Below are 27,810 nucleotides of genomic sequence, written 5' to 3'. Positions count from 1 at the left end.
TTTCAAACAAATTTGCAAACGCCCCTTTCGCCCAGTGTGGCTACTGTAGCAGGCGGAGATATTGGGGCGTGGCTACTGTAGCAGGCGGAGAGTTTGGGGCGTGGCTATATTTTTAATATTCATATTTATAATAATAATGCAAAATACATGTTTTATGGCTGGTAAGAATTATTTATGAACATAATATTTCCTATAGATCCCATGTGTGCTGGTGTATTGTTGAGTGTGTGTGTGTGTGTGTGTACGTACCCTCAGATTCTCCAGTAATGGAGAGAACTTCCTGAGGCCGATCCAGTTGGCTGGGTCCACCGGGCCGCTGTAGAGAAGAGACTTGGCCATGTCCAGCCTCTGAGCCTCTGTGTAGTTATCCGGCTTGAGGAGAGAACCAGAGACAGTGAGAACGAGCATCTCCACTTCATGCATATGTACTGAGGGCTGCACGCGGCTCACCATATTGCAGGTTTTTGAGTATGTGGAAGGGTTAATGGAGGTCAGCTGGTACAGCATTTTGCAGATGATGATGACACAGGTCCAGACGGTGCACAGGCTGGAGGCCAGCGGTCTGAACTGGCTGAAGGGCAGAGCGAAGGCCCAGCTCACCAGGAACACGTAGTTGAACAGAGACACCTGAGAACGACATGTTTCTGCTGATGATCAACTCTTTACACACCTGGGAATCGCCAATGACTAATGCATTTTAGCAGGGCTGGGTATTCAATCCAATCCAATCCACTTTATTTATATTGCACATTTAAAGGGTTAGTTCACCCAAAAATGTAAATTCTGTCATTAATTCCTCACCCTCATGTCGTTGGACACCCGTCAGACCTCCGTTCATCTTCAGACACAAATGAAGATATTTTAGTGTAAAGCTGATGCTGAGAAAGGCTTCAGATAGGCCTCCATTGGCATTCAGTACATTTACACTCACAAGACCCATAAAAGGCACTAAAAACATCGTTACAAAGTCCATCTCACCACAGTGACTCTACAATAACTTTACGAAGCGACGACAATAGTTTTTGTGCGCAAAAAAAAATCAAAATAACACCTTTATCCAGCTTGTTCTTGTCTTCCGTGTGTGTCTCCACGACGCATGCGTGAGAATATGAGCAGATCCGGCGTTTGGGAATCCATGAAATGCTCACTTTAGCCCCATTTTGAGAACTACGCCGAGACCTAAAGCACGATCAGTGTAGAATTCAACAGCTGAGATACGCGCGTCTTCCTCTGCTCGTAAACAAATCTCTTCTGGGTCATGTGTCCGAACGCCGGATCTGCTCATATTCTCGCGCATGCGTCGTGGAGACACACACGGAAGGCAAGAACAAGCTGGATAAAGGCGTTATTTTGATTTTTTTTTGCGCACAAAAACTATTGTCGTCGCTTTGTAAAATTATTGTAGAGCCACTGTGGTGAGATGGACTTTGTAACGACGTTTTAAGTGCCTTTTATGGGTCTTGTGAGTGTAAATGTACTGAATGCCAATGGAGGCCTATCTGAAGCCTTTCTCAGCATCAGCTTTACACTAAAATATCTTCATTTGTGTCTGAAGATGAACGGAGGTCTGACGGGTGTCCAACCACATGAGGGTGAGGAATTAATGACAGAATTTTCATTTTTGGGTGAACTAACCCTTTAACAAACAACAATCAGTTTCCAAAGTGCTGCACATAAAAATATTAGCAAAAAAATAAAAATACACAAAAAATATATAAAATCAATAAGACACAGGACCACCCAACTCACATGGAGTTGAAAGCCAAGGAATAGAAGTGGGTCTTAAGACGAGACTTAAAACATTCAACTGCGGGATCTTTTCTGACCATGGGAGGCAGAGCGTTCCACAATCTGGGGCCAATCACTGCGAAAGCCCAGTCCCCCTGGTTTTAAGTCTGGTCTTAGGAACCAAAAGCTGTAGCTGGCCCTCAGACCTCAGTGAACGCAGCGGTGTATAAATGTGGATGAGGTCCGTGATATACTGTGGGGCTAGTCCATGCAAAGCTTTAAGCGAAAAAGTGCATTTTGGGATATTCCAGTGTAAAGTGCATTACAGTAGTCCAGACGTGACGAAATAAAAGCATGCATGACTTGCTCAAAATGTTTAAAAGATAAAAAAGGTTTAATTTTAGATAATAGACGAAGATGAAAAAAACTCGATTTTACGACAGTGTTAATTTGTTTATCGAGTTTAAAATTAGGGGTGCACCGATCCGACTTTTTCAGTCCCGATACCGATACCGATGCCTGGGCTTTGTGTATCTGTCGATACCCGATACCGATCCGATATATTGTTGAATTAATAATAAACTGTATATCTTCCACCTTATACCTTCCTTGAAGAGACTAAAGGCACCAGACTTTACTAACTAAACATAACTAAGACAAAATAACAGATGTATGTAAGGTGTTGAATTCTTATTTATTTAAAAAACAATTGTGCATTCAAATCTAAAATAGAATGTAATCTAACTTCTTTAAATAAATAAAATGTAGCAGTGGAAACAAAAAACAGTCAAACATACAATAGTAATCTGACAGTTACCAAACATTTTTTACACTACAGATAATTGTTTTGGTATATAATCATATCAATATTAAAAAGTAGCATTACAAATTAACAAATAGTCTAATTTTCTACCATATGCAATTTAATAAAAAATTTCAGCTAGCTAATAACAACTTTGTTCTGGTTTCACCTCACTCCAGATTAAATGATTGTAGGCTAGGCCTATTTATTTTACTACACATTGTCAACAGAAATAAGATGAAATACTGTTGATAATTAAAAATAATTCTTACTACCCACTCTTGCTAAAATGGGTAAGCACACTTGCGTTCTCATTTCAGTTGCGTTCTGAGTAAATTAATAAACTGAGTTCATGAGTTCAGTGTTGGACAGATCAGTTGTTCTGGCCAGTCGTTAAAATGATTCGGTTCAAAGGAGTCATTAGGTCACGATGGTTCATTTTTTGTCAAAGGCAGGTATATTTGGCAATCATCTGCATAAAAATGATAGGAGATATCGTGCTTTTTAAAAATCAGACTGATTGGGAGGAGGTCCAGAGCAAAGAGAATGGGCCCCAAGACACAATTGACACAAATTTCACAATTCGATTCGATTTCGATTCACAAGCTTTCGATTCGATTCTCGATTCAATTCAATATGGATTATTTTGGATATGTATCAGGTATAATACATGGAAAATTTCCTCAAGGAAAACACATTTTTTAACTAATGTTGTAAACTATGGGAGTCAGTTGATACTACATTGGCCTACTAATATTGAAGGTAAAAATTAACTGATTTGTAGTAGGGCTGTCAAAAGATTAATCGCGATTAATCGCATCCAAAATAAAAGTTTGTGTTTACATAATATATGTGTGTGTACTCTGTTAATTATTATTTATATATAAATACACACACATTCATGTATATATTTAAGAAATATTTGCATGTATATACATTTATATAATCTATAATATATATATAAATATAAATGTTTTATATATAAAAATAATATTTTTTTCTTAAATATATACATGCTTGTGTGTGTATTTATATATAAATAATAATTAACAGAGTACACACACATATATTATGAGAACACAAACTTTTATTTTGGATGCGATTAATCGCGATTAATCTTTTGACAGCCCTAATTTGTATACAAACACTTAAATGACACTAAATTATGTTTTTTTTATATATAATAATAAACTTATAATATTAACTTTACAATTACATAATCATAATTCTACTCTGTTTTTTTATATAAACATTTAAAGGGTGGCTGTCATAAAAACTTGCCAGATTTATTAAATATTGAAGAACATTGACAATGAATATCCTATGTAATGTGCTGCATATAATTAGCAAAATGCGCCTTTCTAGAGTTCATTTTTCTAGCTGACTAACGAGTTTATGGACATTGGATTTTTTTTTTTTGAGGTAAATGTGATGTTGCGTGACATTGTTTACTTGTAAGCCGTTTTACTTACATCTTTCTGCGGTTGAAACACTGATTGAGCGATTCTATGTGACATGATACGGATTTCGGTAAGTTGGCCTGTATCTTTTAACACACTTTCAGAAGCTCGTTTGTGTTTATTTTGCGCTGTTACTGGTATTAATGCGGAAGAGAAGATCCGTTCATGTTCTCTAGAGCTGAGCAGAGGCAGAGCGATCTCACGCCACAGCGCCAAAACGGCATTTATGTTTTTGAATTTCGTAAAAAAATTTGACTATTCGATTCTTGGGATTTAAGAATCGATATTGTTTTGTAAAAGTGAGAATTGATTAAAATCGAGAAATCAATATTTTTTACCCAGCCCTACATTTTAGTACACATTACTTCCGCCCACTCCTGAAGGAACCAGTAGTGGCTTCCGCTTGTACTTAAAAGCTGAATAATTCATCATGAACGAAGTCATTTTGATGTGAAAAACAAGAAAAAATAGCATGTACAGCCATTTATATATGATATGCAGATTTTTGGCTGGTCTAACCAGACCAAAGTGGTCATCTAGCCCATCTAGGTCAGGTCAGAAACCATGTAAAATCAGATACACTATATAGCCAAAGGTTTTGTGACGCCTGCCTTTACATGCACATGAACTTCTTCACCCATAGGGTTTAATATGGAGTCGCTCTAACAGCTCCAGCTCTTCTTTCCTCCAGGTTTAGGAGTGTGTTTATGGGGATTCTTCATTAGTGATGTTGGACGAGAAGGCCTGGCTCTCAGTCTCCGCTCTAATTCATCCCAAAGCTGTTCTATCGGGTTGAGGACTCCAGTTCCTCCACACCAAACTCCTCATCATGTCTTTATGGAGACGCTTTGAGCACTGGTGCATGCTGGGACAGGAAGGGGCCGTCCCCAAACTGGTCCCACAAAGTTGGGAGCATGAAATTGTCCGAAATGTCTTGGGGAAGCATTAAGAGTTCCTTTCACTGGAACTAATGGACCAACCCCTGAAAAACAACCCCACCTAGGGCTGGGTGATAAATCGATTTTATCGATTAACTCGAATGTGTAGTTTACGTCGATTTGTTTGAATGAAAATCGGTTTTCTTTTTAACATCCGCCGACGCTCCCCTCTGGCCTTCCGTAGTTCTGAATGGGCTCAGCTGATGTGGAAACAACATGAGAGAAGATCAGGGGTTTCAGTCACAAATCCCCAACATTCACCATGAGTTACTGTAGTAACACCCCGTGGATTTAATGTTGCTGTTATTATTCATCTCAGGGTTAGCACAACATTTCAAGATTGAAATTCCAGCACTTTAAGGGTTTTCAAGTGCTTCACACTTTTTCCAGCACTTCAAAGCTCTAAATAGTATCCAATTTTAATTTTAATTTTTAATGTTTTGATTTGTAAAACCAAAATTTTAAAGGGGTATTGTATTGTGGAAGAAATAGTCTTTTTTTCCTTTCTTTTTTTTTATAATTCCTTTAATAATCACTGAAGCTGTTGGTCAGTTCAGTGTGAGACTATAAAAGAACAATGTTAACCTATTTTTAATAAGAGCAGAAGATTTACATTTTCCCTATACTTTTTTGAACATTAGCTACTGTTGTTAATAAAAAATAATTTGATCTGCATATCAATTCATAAACCTTTGATATGTATATTGTATACTGCAAAATATATGGTGCCCATCTATACTGTGGAATAGCTGGGGTTTATTCACATGCTGAAAGCCGCAAATATTTTACATAAACAATATAAAGTTAAAACTCGTTTCAATTTCTTTGTTATCTGGAGATTTTTTAAGTAGGAGGGGGAAATCGCCATATCGTCCATTCTCTCACTAATGTGTGTAGAAGCGTCTGCAGGCCTAGAGCTGGAGTTATACACCTGTGGCCATGAAGGGATTGAACACCTGGGGCCTCATTTATAAAACTTTGCGTAGGATTTGCGCCAGAAGTGGCGTACGGATGAAACATAGGACGTGCGTACGCACAGAAATATTCGGATTTATAAAACCGTGCGCACGCACATCCTATGCAGTTTTCCATTAATAAATCACAATCAATTCTAAATGTAGCGCAGCTTTTGCGGCTTCATGTCACGCCCATAGTTGCCCATAAATAGTCCGTGAAACGCCCACAAGTTAATATTCATCGATTGCGAAATCGTGGCAAATACAGAGAGGAAATCAAAAAAACGTAACTTCACTCAAAGTGAATTAGAAGTTATCGTTGGCGAGGTGGAAAAGAGGAGAAAAATATTGTTTTGGAGGGCACAGTGTGGGCATTACTGATGTCAAAAAGGCACTTGAGGTGCAAAAGGTTGCAGACGCCGTAAATGCTGTCGCTTCACAACCTCGGACCATCGGCGAAATAAAAAAAGAAATGATCGGACATCAAAGTCGAGGTAAAAAAGCGTCTAGCGCTCCATCGCCAGAGTGCCACGGGTGGGGAAAGGGTTGAGCTGAGCCCTCTTGATGAGAGACTGCCGGAATCCCTATTAATCCCCATCCCTATTATCTACGTGGAAATGGGAAATAGTTCAGTGCAAATGTAATTTCTTGCAGTTTTCTGAATGGTTGAGACATACTTCATATGTTATTTTTATCGAAAATAAAACAAACTAAATGCATATGCATTTGATTCCGTAGCTGATGAATACATTTTTACTATCTCCCTAATTATCTATCTATCTAATTGCATCTATATCTGCTCCACCAGACGGACACACTGACGAGAATATCAGTTTTGTACATTATTTCGTTCTGTTTACCATATTATTTATGAGGATGAATTGCATAACATGGCAATATTATTGCAGAACATATTGCACTTTTCTTTTAGCACATATGTGTTAATTTGCATTTCTGTTGTAATTTTTGTTTGTTTTACACTGCAGATCGATCAAACGGGTGTTTGTGTAGGCTGTTAATTGTAAGACTTGCTTTGTGAAGTCTTCATGTTATTTATGAGAGGCAGTTTTGCCATTTCTTTTACACAACGCTCTACAGTTTCACACACTTTCACGTGTTTCTTCATCTGCCGACGGTGTCGCCATTTCTCATTTCACCCGTTTTTGTGCGTATGCCTGGGTCAGAGCTTGCGTGATGGACCGCACATTGTCCCGTCAACTTTGCTTTTTATAAATACCAATTAGTGCGTAGAGAGCGGCGTACGCCTTCTTTTGTGCGTACGCAACGTTTATAAACGAGGCCCCTGAACTCAGTGATTTGGAGGCGTGTCCAAATACTTTTGGCTATATAGTGAACTATTGTCCAAAACAGATCAGGTTAACGTTCGTGTTTTAAGAGCACTTTTTGCACTGCAGTGTTGACCTCTTTGACGGAGACCCAGATGATGTAGGAGGAGACGATCTTGATGATGTGAAGCTCCAGCAGCCACCAGATGAAGAGCTGAAGCTTCTGCACGTACTCCAGGAACTGCAGGAACAGCACCGTCAGACGCTCCACCACCAGATGCCACTTATTCCGCAGCTCTGCACAAGAAAAACAAACATGCAATGTTTAAGAAAAAATGCACAAAGCCAATGCCATATGAGTCTGAAAGGTTAGTAAACTGACATTAAACATTCAGGAATGACTCACAGCAAGATTAGGATTCAAAACTACTCTGAAGACTGAAAGTGCATCCCAATTTGCATTCTTTTCTAAGCAAAAATAGTGTGTTCCCACTGAATATTCGGACCCACTTTATATTAGGTGGCCTTAACTACTATGTACTAACATTTTAATTAATAATTTGATACAATGCACTTATTGTTTACATACATGTCTTTACATTGTACTTACATTTTTAAATATACCTGTATGCAATTACAAATGTAACAACATACATTTATTACAGATGTAATTACACTGTTGACACTTCCCTTACACCTAACCCTACCCTTAAACTGACCCACACCTGTCCCTAACCCTACCCATAAACTGACCCACACCTGTCCCTAACCCTACCCTTAAACTGACCCACACCTGTCCCTAACCCTACCCTTAAACTGACCCACACCTGTCCCTAACCCTACCCTTAAACTGACCCACACCTGTCCCTAACCCTACCCTTAAACTGACCCACACCTGTCCCTAACCCTACCCTTAAACTGACCCACACCTGTCCCTAACCCTACCCTTAAACTGACCCACACCTGTCCCTAACCCTACCCTTAAACTGACCCACACCTGTCCCTAACCCTACCCTTAAACTGACCCACACCTGTCCCTAACCCTACCCTTAAACTGACCCACACCTGTCCCTAACCCTACCCTTAAACTGACCCACACCTGTCCCTAACCCTACCCTTAAACTGACCCACACCTGTCCCTAACCCTACCCTTAAACTGACCCACACCTGTCCCTAACCCTACCCTTAAACTGACCCACACCTGTCCCTAACCCTACCCATAAACTGACCCACACCTGTCCCTAACCCTACCCTTAAACTGACCCACACCTGTCCCTAACCCTTCCCTTAAACTGACCCACACCTGTCCCTAACCCTACCCATAAACTGACCCACACCTGTCCCTAACCCTACCCTTAAACTGACCCACACCTGTCCCTAACCCTACCCTTAAACTGACCCACACCTGTCCCTAACCCTACCCTTAAACTGACCCACACCTGTCCCTAACCCTACCCTTAAACTGACCCACACCTGTCCCTAACCCTACCCTTAAACTGACCCACACCTGTCCCTAACCCTACCCTTAAACTGACCCACACCTGTCCCTAACCCTACCCTTAAACTGACCCACACCTGTCCCTAACCCTACCCTTAAACTGACCCACACCTGTCCCTAACCCTACCCTTAAACTGACCCACACCTGTCCCTAACCCTACCCATAAACTGACCCACACCTGTCCCTAACCCTACCCTTAAACTGACCCACACCTGTCCCTAACCCTTCCCTTAAACTGACCCACACCTGTCCCTAACCCTACCCATAAACTGACCCACACCTGTCCCTAACCCTACCCTTAAACTGACCCACACCTGTCCCTAACCCTACCCTTAAACTGACCCACACCTGTCCCTAACCCTACCCATAAACTGACCCACACCTGTCCCTAACCCTACCCTTAAACTGACCCACACCTGTCCCTAACCCTACCCTTAAACTGACCCACACCTGTCCCTAACCCTACCCTTAAACTGACCCACACCTGTCCCTAACCCTACCCTTAAACTGACCCACACCTGTCCCTAACCCTACCCTTAAACTGACCCACACCTGTCCCTAACCCTACCCTTAAACTGACCCACACCTGTCCCTAACCCTTCCCTTAAACTGACCCACACCTGTCCCTAACCCTACCCTTAAACTGACCCACACCTGTCCCTAACCCTACCCTTAAACTGACCCACACCTGTCCCTAGCCCTACCCTTAAACTGACCCACACCTGTCCCTAACCCTACCCTTAAACTGACCCACACCTGTCCCTAACCCTACCCTTAAACTGACCCACACCTGTCCCTAACCCTACCCTTAAACTGACCCACACCTGTCCCTAACCCTACCCTTAAACTGACCCACACCTGTCCCTAACCCTACCCTTAAACTGACCCACACCTGTCCCTAACCCTACCCTTAAACTGACCCACACCTGTCCCTAACCCTACCCTTAAACTGACCCACACCTGTCCCTAACCCTACCCTTAAACTGACCCACACCTGTCCCTAACCCTACCCTTAAACTGACCCACACCTGTCCCTAACCCTACCCTTAAACTGACCCACACCTGTCCCTAACCCTACCCTTAAACTGGCCCACACCTGTCCCTAACCCTACCCTTAAACTGACCCACACCTGTCCCTAACCCTACCCTTAAACTGACCCACACCTGTCCCTAACCCTACCCTTAAACTGACCCACACCTGTCCCTAACCCTACCCATAAACTGACCCACACCTGTCCCTAACCCTACCCATAAACTGACCCACACCTGTCCCTAACCCTACCCTTAAACTGACCCACACCTGTCCCTAACCCTACCCTTAAACTGACCCACACCTGTCCCTAACCCTACCCTTAAACTGACCCACACCTGTCCCTAACCCTACCCATAAACTGACCCACACCTGTCCCTAACCCTACCCATAAACTGACCCACACCTGTCCCTAACCCTACCCTTAAACTGACCCACACCTGTCCCTAACCCTACCCTTAAACTGACCCACACCTGTCCCTAACCCTACCCTTAAACTGACCCACACCTGTCCCTAACCCTACCCTTAAACTGACCCACACCTGTCCCTAACCCTACCCTTAAACTGACCCACACCTGTCCCTAACCCTACCCATAAACTGACCCACACCTGTCCCTAACCCTACCCTTAAACTGACCCACACCTGTCCCTAACCCTACCCATAAACTGACCCACACCTGTCCCTAACCCTACCCATAAACTGACCCACACCTGTCCCTAACCCTACCCTTAAACTGACCCACACCTGTCCCTAACCCTACCCTTAAACTGACCCACACCTGTCCCTAACCCTACCCATAAACTGACCCACACCTGTCCCTAACCCTACCCTTAAACTGACCCACACCTGTCCCTAACCCTACCCTTAAACTGACCCACACCTGTCCCTAACCCTACCCTTAAACTGACCCACACCTGTCCCTAACCCTACCCTTAAACTGACCCACACCTGTCCCTAACCCTACCCATAAACTGACCCACACCTGTCCCTAACCCTACCCATAAACTGACCCACACCTGTCCCTAACCCTACCCTTAAACTGACCCACACCTGTCCCTAACCCTACCCTTAAACTGACCCACACCTGTCCCTAACCCTACCCTTAAACTGACCCACACCTGTCCCTAACCCTACCCTTAAACTGACCCACACCTGTCCCTAACCCTACCCATAAACTGACCCACACCTGTCCCTAACCCTACCCTTAAACTGACCCACACCTGTCCCTAACCCTACCCTTAAACTGACCCACACCTGTCCCTAACCCTACCCATAAACTGACCCACACCTGTCCCTAACCCTACCCTTAAACTGACCCACACCTGTCCCTAACCCTACCCATAAACTGACCCACACCTGTCCCTAACCCTACCCTTAAACTGACCCACACCTGTCCCTAACCCTACCCATAAACTGACCCACACCTGTCCCTAACCCTACCCACAAACTGACCCACACCTGTCCCTAACCCTACCCTTAAACTGACCCACACCTGTCCCTAACCCTACCCATAAACTGACCCACACCTGTCCCTAACCCTACCCTTAAACTGACCCACACCTGTCCCTAACCCTACCCATAAACTGACCCACACCTGTCCCTAACCCTACCCTTAAACTGACCCACACCTGTCCCTAACCCTACCCATAAACTGACCCACACCTGTCCCTAACCCTACCCATAAACTGACCCACACCTGTCCCTAACCCTACCCTTAAACTGACCCACACCTGTCCCTAACCCTACCCATAAACTGACCCACACCTGTCCCTAACCCTACCCTTAAACTGACCCACACCTGTCCCTAACCCTACCCATAAACTGACCCACACCTGTCCCTAACCCTACCCTTAAACTGACCCACACCTGTCCCTAACCCTACCCTTAAACTGACCCACACCTGTCCCTAACCCTACCCTTAAACTGACCCACACCTGTCCCTAACCCTACCCTTAAACTGACCCACACCTGTCCCTAACCTTACCCTTAAACTGACCCACACCTGTCCCTAACCCTACCCTTAAACTGACCCACACCTGTCCCTAACCCTTCCCTTAAACTGACCCACACCTGTCCCTAACCCTACCCTTAAACTGACCCACACCTGTCCCTAACCCTACCCTTAAACTGACCCACACCTGTCCCTAACCCTTCCCTTAAACTGACCCACACCTGTCCATAACCCTACCCTTAAACTGACCCACACCTGTCCCTAACCCTTCCCTTAAACTGACCCACACCTGTCCCTAACCCTACCCATAAACTGACCCACACCTGTCCCTAACCCTACCCTTAAACTGACCCACACCTGTCCCTAACCCTTCCCTTAAACTGACCCACACCTGTCCCTAACCCTACCCTTAAACTGACCCACACCTGTCCCTAACCCTACCCATAAACTGACCCACACCTGTCCCTAACCCTACCCTTAAACTGACCCACACCTGTCCCTAACCCTACCCTTAAACTGACCCACACCTGTCCCTAACCCTACCCTTAAACTGACCCACACCTGTCCCTAACCCTACCCATAAACTGACCCACACCTGTCCCTAACCCTTCCCTTAAACTGACCCACACCTGTCCCTAACCCTACCCTTAAACTGACCCACACCTGTCCCTAACCCTTCCCTTAAACTGACCCACACCTGTCCCTAACCCTACCCTTAAACTGACCCACACCTGTCCCTAACCCTACCCATAAACTGACCCACACCTGTCCCTAACCCTACCCTTAAACTGACCCACACCTGTCCCTAACCCTACCCTTAAACTGACCCACACCTGTCCCTAACCCTACCCATAAACTGACCCACACCTGTCCCTAACCCTACCCTTAAACTGACCCACACCTGTCCCTAACCCTACCCTTAAACTGACCCACACCTGTCCCTAACCCTACCCTTAAACTGACCCACACCTGTCCCTAACCCTTCCCTTAAACTGACCCACACCTGTCCCTAACCCTACCCTTAAACTGACCCACACCTGTCCCTAACCCTACCCTTAAACTGACCCACACCTGTCCCTAACCCTTCCCTTAAACTGACCCACACCTGTCCCTAACCCTACCCTTAAACTGACCCACACCTGTCCCTAACCCTACCCTTAAACTGACCCACACCTGTCCCTAACCCTACCCTTAAACTGACCCACACCTGTCCCTAACCCTACCCATAAACTGACCCACACCTGTCCCTAACCCTACCCTTAAACTGACCCACACCTGTCCCTAACCCTACCCTTAAACTGACCCACACCTGTCCCTAACCCTACCCTTAAACTGACCCACACCTGTCCCTAACCCTACCCATAAACTGACCCACACCTGTCCCTAACCCTACCCTTAAACTGACCCACACCTGTCCCTAACCCTACCCTTAAACTGACCCACACCTGTCCCTAACCCTACCCTTAAACTGACCCACACCTGTCCCTAACCCTACCCTTAAACTGACCCACACCTGTCCCTAACCCTACCCTTAAACTGACCCACACCTGTCCCTAACCCTACCCTTAAACTGACCCACACCTGTCCCTAACCCTACCCATAAACTGACCCACACCTGTCCCTAACCCTACCCTTAAACTGACCCACACCTGTCCCTAACCCTACCCTTAAACTGACCCACACCTGTCCCTAACCCTACCCTTAAACTGACCCACACCTGTCCCTAACCCTACCCTTAAACTGACCCACACCTGTCCCTAACCCTACCCTTAAACTGACCCACACCTGTCCCTAACCCTACCCTTAAACTGACCCACACCTGTCCCTAACCCTACCCTTAAACTGACCCACACCTGTCCCTAACCCTACCCTTAAACTGACCCACACCTGTCCCTAACCCTACCCTTAAACTGACCCACACCTGTCCCTAACCCTACCCTTAAACTGACCCACACCTGTCCCTAACCCTACCCTTAAACTGACCCACACCTGTCCCTAACCCTACCCTTAAACTGACCCACACCTGTCCCTAACCCTACCCTTAAACTGACCCACACCTGTCCCTAACCCTACCCTTAAACTGACCCACACCTGTCCCTAACCCTACCCATAAACTGACCCACACCTGTCCCTAACCCTACCCTTAAACTGACCCACACCTGTCCCTAACCCTACCCATAAACTGACCCACACCTGTCCCTAACCCTACCCTTAAACTGACCCACACCTGTCCCTAACCCTACCCTTAAACTGACCCACACCTGTCCCTAACCCTACCCTTAAACTGACCCACACCTGTCCCTAACCCTACCCTTAAACTGACCCACACCTGTCCCTAACCCTACCCTTAAACTGACCCACACCTGTCCCTAACCCTACCCTTAAACTGACCCACACCTGTCCCTAACCCTTCCCTTAAACTGACCCACACCTGTCCCTAACCCTACCCTTAAACTGACCCACACCTGTCCCTAACCCTACCCTTAAACTGACCCACACCTGTCCCTAACCCTACCCTTAAACTGACCCACACCTGTCCCTAACCCTACCCATAAACTGACCCACACCTGTCCCTAACCCTTCCCTTAAACTGACCCACACCTGTCCCTAACCCTACCCATAAACTGACCCACACCTGTCCCTAACCCTACCCTTAAACTGACCCACACCTGTCCCTAACCCTACCCTTAAACTGACCCACACCTGTCCCTAACCCTACCCTTAAACTGACCCACACCTGTCCCTAACCCTACCCTTAAACTGACCCACACCTGTCCCTAACCCTACCCTTAAACTGACCCACACCTGTCCCTAACCCTACCCTTAAACTGACCCACACCTGTCCCTAACCCTACCCTTAAACTGACCCACACCTGTCCCTAACCCTACCCTTAAACTGACCCACACCTGTCCCTAACCCTACCCTTAAACTGACCCACACCTGTCCCTAACCCTACCCATAAACTGACCCACACCTGTCCCTAACCCTACCCTTAAACTGACCCACACCTGTCCCTAACCCTTCCCTTAAACTGACCCACACCTGTCCCTAACCCTACCCATAAACTGACCCACACCTGTCCCTAACCCTACCCTTAAACTGACCCACACCTGTCCCTAACCCTACCCTTAAACTGACCCACACCTGTCCCTAACCCTACCCATAAACTGACCCACACCTGTCCCTAACCCTACCCTTAAACTGACCCACACCTGTCCCTAACCCTACCCTTAAACTGACCCACACCTGTCCCTAACCCTACCCTTAAACTGACCCACACCTGTCCCTAACCCTACCCTTAAACTGACCCACACCTGTCCCTAACCCTACCCTTAAACTGACCCACACCTGTCCCTAACCCTACCCTTAAACTGACCCACACCTGTCCCTAACCCTTCCCTTAAACTGACCCACACCTGTCCCTAACCCTACCCTTAAACTGACCCACACCTGTCCCTAACCCTACCCTTAAACTGACCCACACCTGTCCCTAGCCCTACCCTTAAACTGACCCACACCTGTCCCTAACCCTACCCTTAAACTGACCCACACCTGTCCCTAACCCTACCCTTAAACTGACCCACACCTGTCCCTAACCCTACCCTTAAACTGACCCACACCTGTCCCTAACCCTACCCTTAAACTGACCCACACCTGTCCCTAACCCTACCCTTAAACTGACCCACACCTGTCCCTAACCCTACCCTTAAACTGACCCACACCTGTCCCTAACCCTACCCTTAAACTGACCCACACCTGTCCCTAACCCTACCCTTAAACTGACCCACACCTGTCCCTAACCCTACCCTTAAACTGACCCACACCTGTCCCTAACCCTACCCTTAAACTGACCCACACCTGTCCCTAACCCTACCCTTAAACTGGCCCACACCTGTCCCTAACCCTACCCTTAAACTGACCCACACCTGTCCCTAACCCTACCCTTAAACTGACCCACACCTGTCCCTAACCCTACCCTTAAACTGACCCACACCTGTCCCTAACCCTACCCATAAACTGACCCACACCTGTCCCTAACCCTACCCATAAACTGACCCACACCTGTCCCTAACCCTACCCTTAAACTGACCCACACCTGTCCCTAACCCTACCCTTAAACTGACCCACACCTGTCCCTAACCCTACCCTTAAACTGACCCACACCTGTCCCTAACCCTACCCATATCCCACCTCAATATCAGCAAAAGTGTTTTGCAATACATTATAAACACAGTAAATACATTGTACTTATTTTTTGATGTAAGTACATAGTAGTTAAGGCCACCTAATATAAACTGGGGCCGAATATTCTAACAACAAAGTGCCCTTAAAATACCCAGATGATGCACAATGTCCAAGTACAAAAAACAACAACAACACGGCTTTAATTTAATATCAGACTCCAATATTAAACAACACAATAACCTTATAAAACTCAAGACGGGAAAGTACATTGTGCATAGAATAAGTGAAAAGTGTCCAGAGCAGTGTTCATTTTGACAGCATATTTTGATTTAGTTTTAGTCATAGTCTTTTGAGTAAAATGCCATTTAGTTTTAGTCATATTTTAGTCACCTGAATTGTTTTTAGTTTTAGTCTCCTAAAATCTAATGAGTTTAGTTAAATTGTAATACTTTAAGCATTTAAGCGTCACATAACCGACGGTCACTTGAACTGACATTTTGACATTATTTTGTTTTTGACATTAAAAATACACGAAAGAGCTCAATTCACTTTTTGTTTGTTTTTTAAAAACATCTATATAGTTTTTATAACTTTGTATTTATGTTTTAGTTAGTAGGCCATATCAGGTTAAGCTAAAGCTTCAAATAAGTTTGTTTATTTATTTTTTTAATTTCAGTTAACATTTATTTAATTTCAAGTTATGTTTTTTAATGGTTTTAGTGCACTATTATAACCCTGATACTTTATTGAATATGTGTCAAATACTGATCTTTCCTCCGGACTATGTGCAGAAAACATCACATTCATCAGTAGTTTTTGGGATGGCGGAGGAGGTTTCCAGGACTATCAGTAAAATAACACTCAGAGAGCCATCCGTCAACATTACGACGCAGGAGCTGTGCTCAAACATTTTAGGGAGCTCCACAAAACAGCCAATAATGGTTAAAATATTTCCAATCTCAAAACGGTCATAAAACACCGACACCCGTGGATGAATCACAGCGACGTGTCCCTGACGTGTTTATGAAATACATAAAGCACAAGTGTTTGAGTAACAGCAGTTTAGAAAGCCAAAGTGTGACCTGTTGTGGAATGTGGAACTCCACAGAAAATCATAACGCAAAGAATAAAGAGAAATCCGTATATAGAGAGAAATGCTCATTTGCTCTCCTGAAAGATTCTGTAAGTACAGTGGCATGAAAAAGTACGTGAACCGTTTGCAGAATCTGTGTAAAATTTTAACTAAATAAGAGGGATCATACAAAATGCTTGTTATTTTTTATTTAGTACTGTCCTGAATAAGATATTTTACATACATTTTTTTACATATAGTCCACAAGACAAAAAAAAAATAGCTGAATTTATTAAAACAACCCTGATAAAAAGTTTCTGAACCATCGATTCTCAGTGAAAACGTATTTGAAAATCAAGGTAAATTGTACTTAATTTGTCTTCCGGGAAACATGCAAGTATCTTCTGTTGCTTCTGAAGGGCAGTACTAAATGAAAAAAAAAATTAAATTAAACAAAATAAGAAAAACTTGGACATCTTCATCCTGTTCAAAAGTTTTCACCCCCCTTAATGCATTGTGTTTCCTTCTGGAGCATCAGTGAATGTTTCAACTTTTTTTGGTAGTTGTGTTTGAGTCCCTCAATCGTCCTCAGTGTGAAAAGATGGATCTTAAAATCATACAGTCATTGCTGGAGATGGATCAAATATGAAAAAGAGGCTTTTTTCTTTTTCTTTTAATAAATTCAGCTATTTTTTGTCTCGTGGACTATATGTAAAAAAAAAATATGTAAAATATCTTATTCAGGACAGTACTAAATAAAAAATAACATGCATTTTGTATGATCCCTTTTATTTAGTTAAAATTATTCCCATTTTCACAGATTGTTCAAGCGGTTCACACACTTTTTCATGCCACTGTATATAGTCTTCAGTCCAGTTGTAAGCAGGAATTTAATACGACGGTGTGAAAGACAGCACATGGGCTCTTCCTTACGCCCGACTGTAAAAGTGTTTACACATTAAACAAGTCTAGACATTTTTATCCCGCTCTGTTTACTCTGCTGGCCCTGCCCCATCAGGCCAATAAAAGCCTCTTCCTGTTGTGTTGCTACAGTGAGAGCAACCAATATGAATTTTTATAGTGCGTTTCATTCAAGCCAGGATATAAAGGATCATTTGCTCTTGTAATTTAATTGAATATGTTTAAATGACACCATCTGCAGGGACATGCTCTGGGTTTACTTTTTAACCCTCTGGTGCTCTTCGTTTAGGTCGTCTTCAGGGTCATAAGTGAGAGGACACCGAAAAATTAAACTTCCTCCACCCCAGTAAAACCAATGCAATTTATTTTTCTTCAATAATATTTTTTCTTTTTAATTTTGTATTTTGAGATGATTTGATGGTATTTTTTAATATTTATGCAATAATTATGGTCTATTTTTGCCATTGAAAATTATACAAAATTATTTTTTGTAATTTTATTTTTTATTATTGCAGTATTTCAGGTTAAAATAGAGACTAGGCCTTCACCTAATGCTAGAAAGTCACAAGGTTTCATATCATTCTGATGAAGCTGTGATTTAAAAAAAATTAAAAATGTGGTTCATAGGTTCAGTTTTCATAGGTGTGTGTGTGTGTGTGTGTGTGTGTGTGTGTGTGTGTGTGTGTGTGTGTGTGTGTGTGTGTGTGTGTGTGTGTGTGTGTGTGTGTGTGTGTGTGTGTGTGTGTGTGTGTGTGTGTGTGTGTGTGTGTCAATATCACACTCTTGATGTTTTAGAGTGTCACTCCTTCACTGCTGTGTACTTTATTTCAGCATCATGGCCGATTTGTAGATTGTACACACAAATATTAGGAGAAAACAATTTTGTGTTTTTGCCGATTTCCCATTCATTTCCCATTCATGGTCGGTCATTAATGACTGAAGATAATGAACGCTACTTCTTTTTTTTACGACCAATCAGCATGCTCGAATCATGACCCCAATTTATTTGTGTGTTTACATACCTAATGCTAGAATAGTCACCAAGTTTCATATCATTCCGATGAAGCTGTGCTTTTTAAAATTTCAAAACAGAAGATTTTGAGAAATGACCGAAGAGCACCAGAGGGTTAAATAAACATGAATATGTATAAAAAGTGTTTACTTTCTTATTTTAAAGAGACCCTTTCACAAAGTCTTGTGTTTGTGGCTCTATAGAGCAGGTTTTCCTGCTGTAATGTTGATTATTTCCTCATATTCTCCAGTGTTGCGGCTCCTCTCTTCCCAGTCTGTCAGTAACGCTCTGTTTACTTCCTGTCTCTATGAAGCCCCGCCTTCTGAAAAGCACACTGTGCTCTGATTGGTCGGCTGGAGCAGGGTGTTGTGATTGGTGTTTGGGAAATATCCCGCCCCTCACCATAACCAGCAGTTTCAAAGCACTACTAACAACCTCCACCAGGCGCTTCCCTTTATTCTGTGTATTAATTATTATAATGAGGAATATTGTGGCGTGCTGGTTACCGGAAAGAAAACTCAAGATGGAGGCATTTCAAAAACACTGACACTGATATAGAGAAGAAGAAAAAAAAGGGGGAAAAAAGAGAAGAACTCCCGCTGGAGGGACAAACAGCAACATTACACACTAAATAAAGATGAACATGGGAAAAAGTACAGATGATTGTTGAAATGAGCATTTTCACTGTCTCAGAAGATTACTTTTTTTTTTTTTTTATCGATGAACCGATATCGATTCTTAAATCCCAAGAATCCATTACTCATCCTGTTTTCATCCAATATATCGCAATAATCTTTGTGCTTTGTTACTTTTGATAAGATAAAAAGTCTCAGAATTTAAATTACGTCCATTTTTATTATGAAATTTAAAAACAAAAATACTTGTGAACTATGTGGCATGTAACGTCACATTTACCTCAGAAAAACCATATCCAGTGTCCATTAACTCATTAGTAAGGAAGAAAAATTAACTCGAGATGAGCATTTTGATAAATTTATGCATTACATATCATTTTTAATGTTCTATAATATTAATGCATGTTTGAATAAATCCATCAAGTTTTTATGATTGCCACCATTTAAATGTTTATATTTCAAAAAACTAATTGGAGTAGAAATATTATTATGTAAGTTAGCATTATAACTTTATTATTATAAAAAACATAATTGAGTGTAATTTGTGTTTGTATTTGAATCAGTTAATGTTAACCAGGTATAGGTCACAGGATTAGTTAAGACATTTTTTCCTCAAGAAAATTTGTCATGTACTGTATCTGATATATATCCACAATAATCGATATTGAATCATGAAATTTGTGTCAATACCCAATACCTAAAAATGAATATAATTAGTGTCGTCATCAATTGAAATGCAGTAAATGGTTAAACATGTCTTTGTCTTACATGGACCTGTTGATATAAAAACTGCTTTGTTATTAGATCTTGTACATTTTTGAGCCAAATCTCAAAATTTGAGACCCCTTATACTTCACAATACATATTTGCGTCTCACGGGTTTATCTGTGCCAATAGCCAACAAAACATCGTACAGGTCAAAATTATCAATTTCTCTTTTAGGCCAAAAATCATTAGGATATTAAGATCATGTTCCATGAAGATATTTTGGAAGTTTCCTACTGTAAATATATCATAAATGTATTATTAGTAGTAATATGCGTTGCTAAGGACTTCATTTTGACAACTTTTTTTTTTTGTTTTTTACTTTATTTTTAAAGGTTTTACAATTTTTTACATTTAAACCAAAATGAACAAAGTAAACAAACAGATAGATAGACCGACCAATGCAATGAAACACTATAATGTGAAGCCATAATACAATGAAACATGTTCCCCAGACACATGTTAAATGAGATATTTATATATATTTTATAATATCAATGGCATCTACTTATTAAAGAAAGTTTCCCATTTCTTCCCATTTCTCCCCTTTTCCCGAAGCATGCTTAATGAAAAGGTCAGTTTCTCCATGTTGTATATTTCGTTTGTAATTTCTATCCACTGCGATGATCATTTTTATATATCTAATATCTGTCCAGTAAGGGGGGATCTTAGAACATCCCCAAAAGATGTGAAAATGCCCTGCTGATTTCTGTCCACATTTCCTCCAGCAATTGCCATGTTGAGAATTTTTAGTCTGTTGTTCTCTGATCATACATGGTGGAAAACCTTTTCCCAGATTGTAGAAGAGAATATATTGCGGAGACATGTTTTTTAGTGAGCTTCTATTATAAAAAGCATAACTAAAGGGCTGTTCTCCATGTTTTTGGACCTGATATCTGCATTAAAATGGTGTCTTAATTGAAGATACCTGAAGAAATCATCTTCCCTCAAGTAATATTTTTCTCATAATTGTTGAAAAGTTTCTAAGCCATTATCTGTAATTATTTTCCAATATGCCGTAATACCCTTACTACACCAGTTTTTGAATCTTGCATCATTTTTTGCAGGTGTGAAATCCCGGTCATATGCTGGCCAGCGTAAGATCTTTGCAACTCTTTCAACTCTCTTGTCTCTTAATTCCGTAAGTCAAATGCGTAATGGTGTTTTTATCCCGAGGGATACTTGTAAAAGTGATTGTAATAGTTGTTTGTTCCCTAAAATGGAGGGGAGAGGAGAGCGGATCTAAGCCTGATCCAATTCTTTCCACTTGGCATCACTTGACGGGTCACACCATGCTATCAAAATCCATTTTGACAACTTTAAAGCTACACTGTGTAACTTTTTTAGTTTATTCTTAGCTAAAAACACTTAGTTCTTTCAAAAATATATGTGCTCATTAATGTATATTTACTTCTTTCAAGTAATAAAGTATTCTCGTAAGTTTATAATATGCCATTGTAAATACATACGGGTGAGGGTTCGAATGCGGGTCGCCATGTTGCCCCTCCATCTTGAAAGTACATTAGCCAAAGAGGGACATTCCTGTAAATTCCAGCTTTGCCTTTGGCGTTTTAACACTCGATGGCTCCGTGCCGAATGTGGACGAGGCAGAACTGGAAGCCATGTTAATCTTGGACTAAATCGGCCACCGTAGGAGTTAAAACGAAATCGGAATTGAGAGGAACAGAAACTAATATTCACTGGATGGTCATATACCTTTTCACCACTAGATGGGGGAAAATATCACACAGTGTAGCTTTAAAGCAGATTTTCGTAATATTTAGATTTTTTTGCACCCTCAAGATTCCAGATTTTTGGCCAAATCTTGTCCTATCCTATCAAACCACACATCAATGATGCTTATTTATTCAGCTTTCAGGTGATGTATAAATCTCAATTTCAAGAAAATCGACCCTTATGACCAGTTTTGTGGTTCAGGGTCACAAATATGTTTTTTCCCCTTAAAAAATTGTATTTTACAACAAAAAAAAAGCGTATTTGTCACTCCAGCACAACATCTGAAGGTCAAAACTACCTGATCCCTGGTCTGGCACCGGATCTGGCATCATCTGGCAGGTGTAGTTTTCAGAAATGACGTGTGGCTCCGATATCTCCTCCTCTTCCTCCTCCTCATCCATTTGTTTGAGATGGTCTTCCTCTTTCTCCAGGTCTACTCTCTCCTCAACCTCCTCCTCGCTTATGGCGGAGCTGAGCGTAGGTTTGACCATGGAGATATCCACCAGACTGCCATCCAAGTGGACCAGCCTGAAAAATCAAGGAAAATCATCCGTTTATGTGTGAAAGATGGAACCATGCACTGATTCACATTCATTTTTACCCGATTAAAAACCAAAAGCTGAGAGAAAAAAAGTTGGTCACACTTTAGATCAAGGTCTAATTCTATTAACTGTGACTTTTGCCTCAATAAACTCATAATCACTGCGTATTAATAGTTAGTAAGGTTGTTAAGTGAGGGATTAAGGGATGTAGAATATGATTATGCAGAATATGGCATTAATATCTGCTTTATAAGTGCTCATAAACATTATCATACTAATATGCCTGATAATGAGAATTGAACTAATATGCCTCATAATGAGAATTGAACCATAAAATAAAGTGTTACCAAAAGTATTGAACAGTATTAAACATCATAAAAGTCTATATTCTAACGATTGAGTGTTTTACAGCACTGATACTTCATAATTTGGATTTTTTTGCAACTGATCAATATAAATAAAGACTGAAAAAAAGATCTCTACAAAGAAAGAAACAGAATTTATAAATTATATGATCATTAGTTTACTTTTCTTATGATAATATTTATTGTATTATGACAATATTACCATTAATAATAGTGATAATAAATCATTTTGATCATATTAGACCATGATAATATTATAATTAACAATAATATTATAAATAATTATGTAAATATGAATCATTTTCGCAGCATTAAAGTAAATCATACTGGCCTTTTGTATTATAATTTTTATAGTTATATTAGGTAACACTTTATTTTACAGCGTCATTGTTACATGTTACATTTAGTTAATGTAGTAGTAACTATAAATTATGCATAATCACACGCAACTAACCCTAAAACAAACCCTATAGTAAGTACATGTAGTTTATTAATATTATTAATCAGTACTTAAATGTATAATTACACTGTAACAATGACGCCTTAAAATAAAGTGTAAGCTTACAATTCTAAGTAAAACATTAGTTACACTGTAAGTGACATTAACAAAACAATTATTTGTATGACAATTAATCATAAGCACAAAATGCATGATTAGCCACGTTTACATGCGCACTTTTTTGTCATTCCGATTAAAATCATTCCGATTGAAAGATTCGCTGGACTGTTTACATGAGGCGTTCTCTAAACCCATCTGGTGTTTACATGTGCTGACTTTCAGTAGGAATCATTTTGTGACATGCGCACACAGTTTGTCTGCCGCCTCAGATTCGTTACGTATCGTGGATCAATAGTTCTGTGTTGGTAATTTTTATATTTATTTATTTTTCTGTGGGCGGACATGCAGTAGTTTAACCTAATTTATGTCCTATACAACAGCTGTGAATTATGAATGCGGAATCAAAAATGAATTCAATTCATTTATTTTGAAAAACACAAAATTAACAATAAAATGCACTCAAATTATTAATAAAAACAGGATATACGGTGAAACATGAATGAAGCACTAGTAGTACTAAACATATATATTTCAGATGATTAAGGAAATATACCATAATCACAAAGGTATAAATATTAACAAAAGTAATTAAAGTAGACTGTGGGTAATGTTACTTAACCAATTTGAAGCAGTTGTTGATTTTTTTTTATAGCTAACTTAACTAACGAGAAACAGAGAGCAGCTTGAATGTTCCCCGTTGAAATGGCAGCTCTCAACGGCCACCAGGACTTGTACAGTTTTATAAAAGCTATTTATTATTTGTCGTAAAGTGTAAGAATCACCTCAGAAAAATAAATTATTCTGTCAGGCGCAGTTGAAGCCGAGGACAAACTCTGTCAAGATGAGATGCTGTAGCCAGGCTATGTCTGTGTCATTATTCCAACATCATGTTCATAACATGTTACGAAATAAAAAGTTTAATACCTCAGAAAAATGACCTTTCCTCTCTTGTCAACATTAGCCTGGTGCGCGCTCTTCAGTTGAGGAGGCGCGCGCTGTATATCACGTCACAGAAAGACGTGCACTCACAGTTCTCGGATCAGATCGTTTACATGGTGGAATTTTTTCGTTTGATCGGTTCATGAAAAGGTTTATCCCACCCCTCTCAAACCCATTACAATTTCATTCGGTTTGGCCATTTTTATTCCGATTGAGGTGTTTATATGGAGTATTTTTATTCGGATTGGACTTTTAAACCGATTACAGTGCTCCATGTAAACGCACCTATTGTGACTGGCCTAATAATCAGATCCATATAGGGAAATATTATCAAAAAATAAGATTTCCCTATTTACTCCAGGGAAATCTTGCCGGAAAACCTCATGGAAGACCGATTTCTCAGCAACACATTGACCCCAAATATGACGCTAAAGCTTCCAGCGTCACAGAAATGCTTTATAAGCAACATCATTAATTTCCTGGTCCAACTGAGAAAGTATGGCTGGACTTGAAAAGAGCTGTGTCAACTCAGTCTGAGCTTGAGCAGCTCTGTGAAGAAGAATGAGAAAACAACTGGCCAGATGTGCAAAGCCGAAAGACGCCCATCCACACAGACCATACAGTGAATCTAAACAAGCCCCACTGTACCTGGAGATTGTGCTCTTCTGTTTGTCGGCCACACTTTTGATGTCGGTGAGCTCCAGGAAGCGCTCGTGGAAGTAGTGCAGGTGCAGGATACAAACCAGCAGGAAGGAAGTGGGAATGAAGATCCGTGTGAACAGAGCAGGAACCGAGAACTTCTCCAGACCCAGATCTCCCAGCCTGCACAGGCCATGAGCTCAGTTATGACACCAAAACCAATCTGTCATATTGTAAAATACATCACAAATATTAGTCCATTTTGAAGAGGTCTTGAAGGCTTACTTCTCTCTGCTCATGCCAGTCATGTTGGACCACACATTTATGGAGGACTCGAACTGGAAAGTGTAGACCAGAATCAGCACCAGCATGGTGTAGACCACCACTGACATCCAGAAATACTTCAGCATCCATCGCCACCGCTCATAGTGCAACTGAAACAAAAGCCCATCATGACCTTAGTTATAATGAGTGCTGCTGCTACAGACAGAAGAGCACAGGAAACAAACTAAAGGATGGGAAACAAACAAAAACAGATAGATGATTGACAAACAAAACAGACAAAAACAGATAAATGATAGATAAACTGGACAATAAAACAACAGACAAAAAAATGAACAAATGGATAATAAACAAAAAGAAATGACAAAAAAACTAAACAAAATAGATTAAACAAAAGAAACATACAAATAGATGATAAACAAACAAAAACTAAAGATTATAGAACATGATAAACAAACAAAAAACCGACAGACGATAAACAAACAGATGAAAAAACAAAGAGAAAACAAAAACATGATAAACAAAAAAAATCAAAAGGATGTTAAACAGAAACAAATAGATGATAGAAAAACAAAACAAACAAATTGTTGTTAAACAAACACAAATCTAATAGATGACAGAAACAAAAAACAAATGAGGACAATAAACAAAACAAAATAAATAGACAGACAATTAAAAAATGGGTGTAAAAAAACAACAAAAACCCCAAATAGATGACAGAAACAAAACAAACAAAAGGGACAATAAACAAACAAAAATAAATAGACAGACAAACAAAACAAACTGATGTAAACAAAACAAAAAATCTAATAGATGACAGAAACAAAAAAACAAACAAATGGATGTAAACAAACAAAAATACAAATAGACAGGCAAACAAAACAAACAAACAAACAAACACATGGATGTAAACAAACAAAAAAAATCAAATAGATATCAGAGAAACAAAACAAACAAATGGATGTTAAACAAACAAAAATCAAATAAATGACAGAAACAAAACAAACAAAAGGGACAATAAACAAACAAAAATACAGACAAACAAAACAAAAACAAATGGATGTAAACAAACAAATATCAAAAATATGTCAGAAACAAACGGTCAAAAACAAACAAAAACAAACAGATGCTGGACAAACAAGATCAAATAAAGACAAAAACAAAAAATAGATAATACAAAAACATAAAAAGAGATAAATAAAAAACAACAGACGACAAACAAAAAACAGATAAAAAACAAACAAAACTAAAATATGATAAGAGAAACACAAAATAAATAACTGACAAACAAACAAAAAACAGATGAAAAACAAACAAAACTAAAATATGATAAGAGAAACACAAATAAATAGATGACAAACAAACAAAGAAGAATGATATAGACAGATGATAATGAGTGTATTAGGCTGTGGTCAGAGCTCACCTGATAAAGGGCGACGCAGAACAGAAACATCATCATGTAGATGATCTTGTACATGACGATGCGTCCCTCAAAGCTGACGAAGAAGAACATTCCCCCACAGATGTAGATCCAGTATTTGTTGAGCATGGCCATGACCGTACTGGCCAACACGTCCATCATCTCTCGGTGTCCGCCGGCCTCATCCTCCAACCCCTCTACAACACACACACACACACACACACACACACACACACACACACACACACACACACACACACACACACACACACACACACACACACACACACACACACACACACAGATTTAAATACATACATGTGAATATCATCACAACAGTCTTTGTAGTCATCAATCTTAGCTTCTCAGTGTGCACCAGAGCTTTGTATATTTACTATTTTAACTATAGCAAAGTTTCCACCTAAAGATTTTTGGGAAAAAAGGTTTAGCATTAAAAGGGTTACCCAATATAGCTGATAGAAATGCTAATTATTGATCAAATTGTTGGTAGTGAGCTCTAGAATTCTTTTAGAGTTTTTAGAAAATAATATATATATATATATATATATATATATATATATATATATATATATATATATATATATATATATATATATATATTAGGGCTGTCAATCAGGATTTTTTATAGCGATTAATCGCATGATTGTGATGAGTTAGCTTGTGATTAAATCACATGATTGTGATGAGTTAACGCACGATTAATCCCATGATTGTGATGAGTTAACTCGCGATTAATCACATGATTGCGATGAGTAAACACACGATTAATCACATGACTGTGGTGGGTTAACTCGCGATTAATCACATGATTGTCATGAGTTGACTCGCGATTAATCCCATGCTTGTGGTGAGTTAACTCGCTATTAATCACATGACTGTGGTGAGTTGACTCGCGATTAATCAAATGATTGGTGAGTTAACTCGCGATTAATCGCATGTTTGTGATGAGTTAACGCGCGATTAGTCCCATGAATGTGATGAGTTAACTCACGATTAATCACATGATTGTCATGAGTTAACTCGCGATTAATCACATGATTGTGGTGAGTTAGCTCACGATTAA

At 40.7% G+C, this 27,810-nt stretch overlaps 2 protein-coding genes across 4 annotated transcripts in view; both read right to left on the bottom strand.

Annotated features, from left to right (window-relative positions):
* The window catches only part of piezo2a (piezo-type mechanosensitive ion channel component 2a), a 333,058-nt gene that overhangs the window by 104,971 nt on the left and 200,277 nt on the right, over nucleotides 1-27,810 (bottom strand). For 2 of the 3 annotated variants that reach the window (XM_079805932.1, XM_079805930.1), the window contains 6 exons: nucleotides 26,730-26,923; nucleotides 25,310-25,458; nucleotides 25,034-25,207; nucleotides 22,279-22,508; nucleotides 7,307-7,467; nucleotides 250-627 (listed from right to left, as the gene is read on the bottom strand). In XM_079805932.1, the coding sequence (XP_079662058.1) occupies nucleotides 250-627; nucleotides 7,307-7,467; nucleotides 22,279-22,508; nucleotides 25,034-25,207; nucleotides 25,310-25,458; nucleotides 26,730-26,923 (1,286 nt within the window). The remainder of the gene's footprint in view (nucleotides 1-249; nucleotides 628-7,306; nucleotides 7,468-22,278; nucleotides 22,509-25,033; nucleotides 25,208-25,309; nucleotides 25,459-26,729; nucleotides 26,924-27,810) is intronic. The other variant, XM_079805931.1, reaches the window with a different exon arrangement.
* impa2 (inositol monophosphatase 2) overlaps nucleotides 4,690-27,810 on the bottom strand; it is a 246,568-nt gene continuing 223,447 nt past the window's right edge. Inside the window, exon 10 of the transcript XR_013815656.1 lies at nucleotides 4,690-4,989. The gene's annotated coding sequence lies outside the window, so the exon portion shown is untranslated. The remainder of the gene's footprint in view (nucleotides 4,990-27,810) is intronic.

This window comes from Gobio gobio, assembly GCF_949357685.1.
Source record: "Gobio gobio genome assembly, chromosome: 23".
In the NCBI taxonomy this organism is placed as follows: domain Eukaryota; kingdom Metazoa; phylum Chordata; class Actinopteri; order Cypriniformes; family Gobionidae; genus Gobio; species Gobio gobio.
The sequence above is the reverse complement of the archived record's forward strand: the minus strand, read 5'-3'. Positions and strand labels throughout refer to the sequence as shown.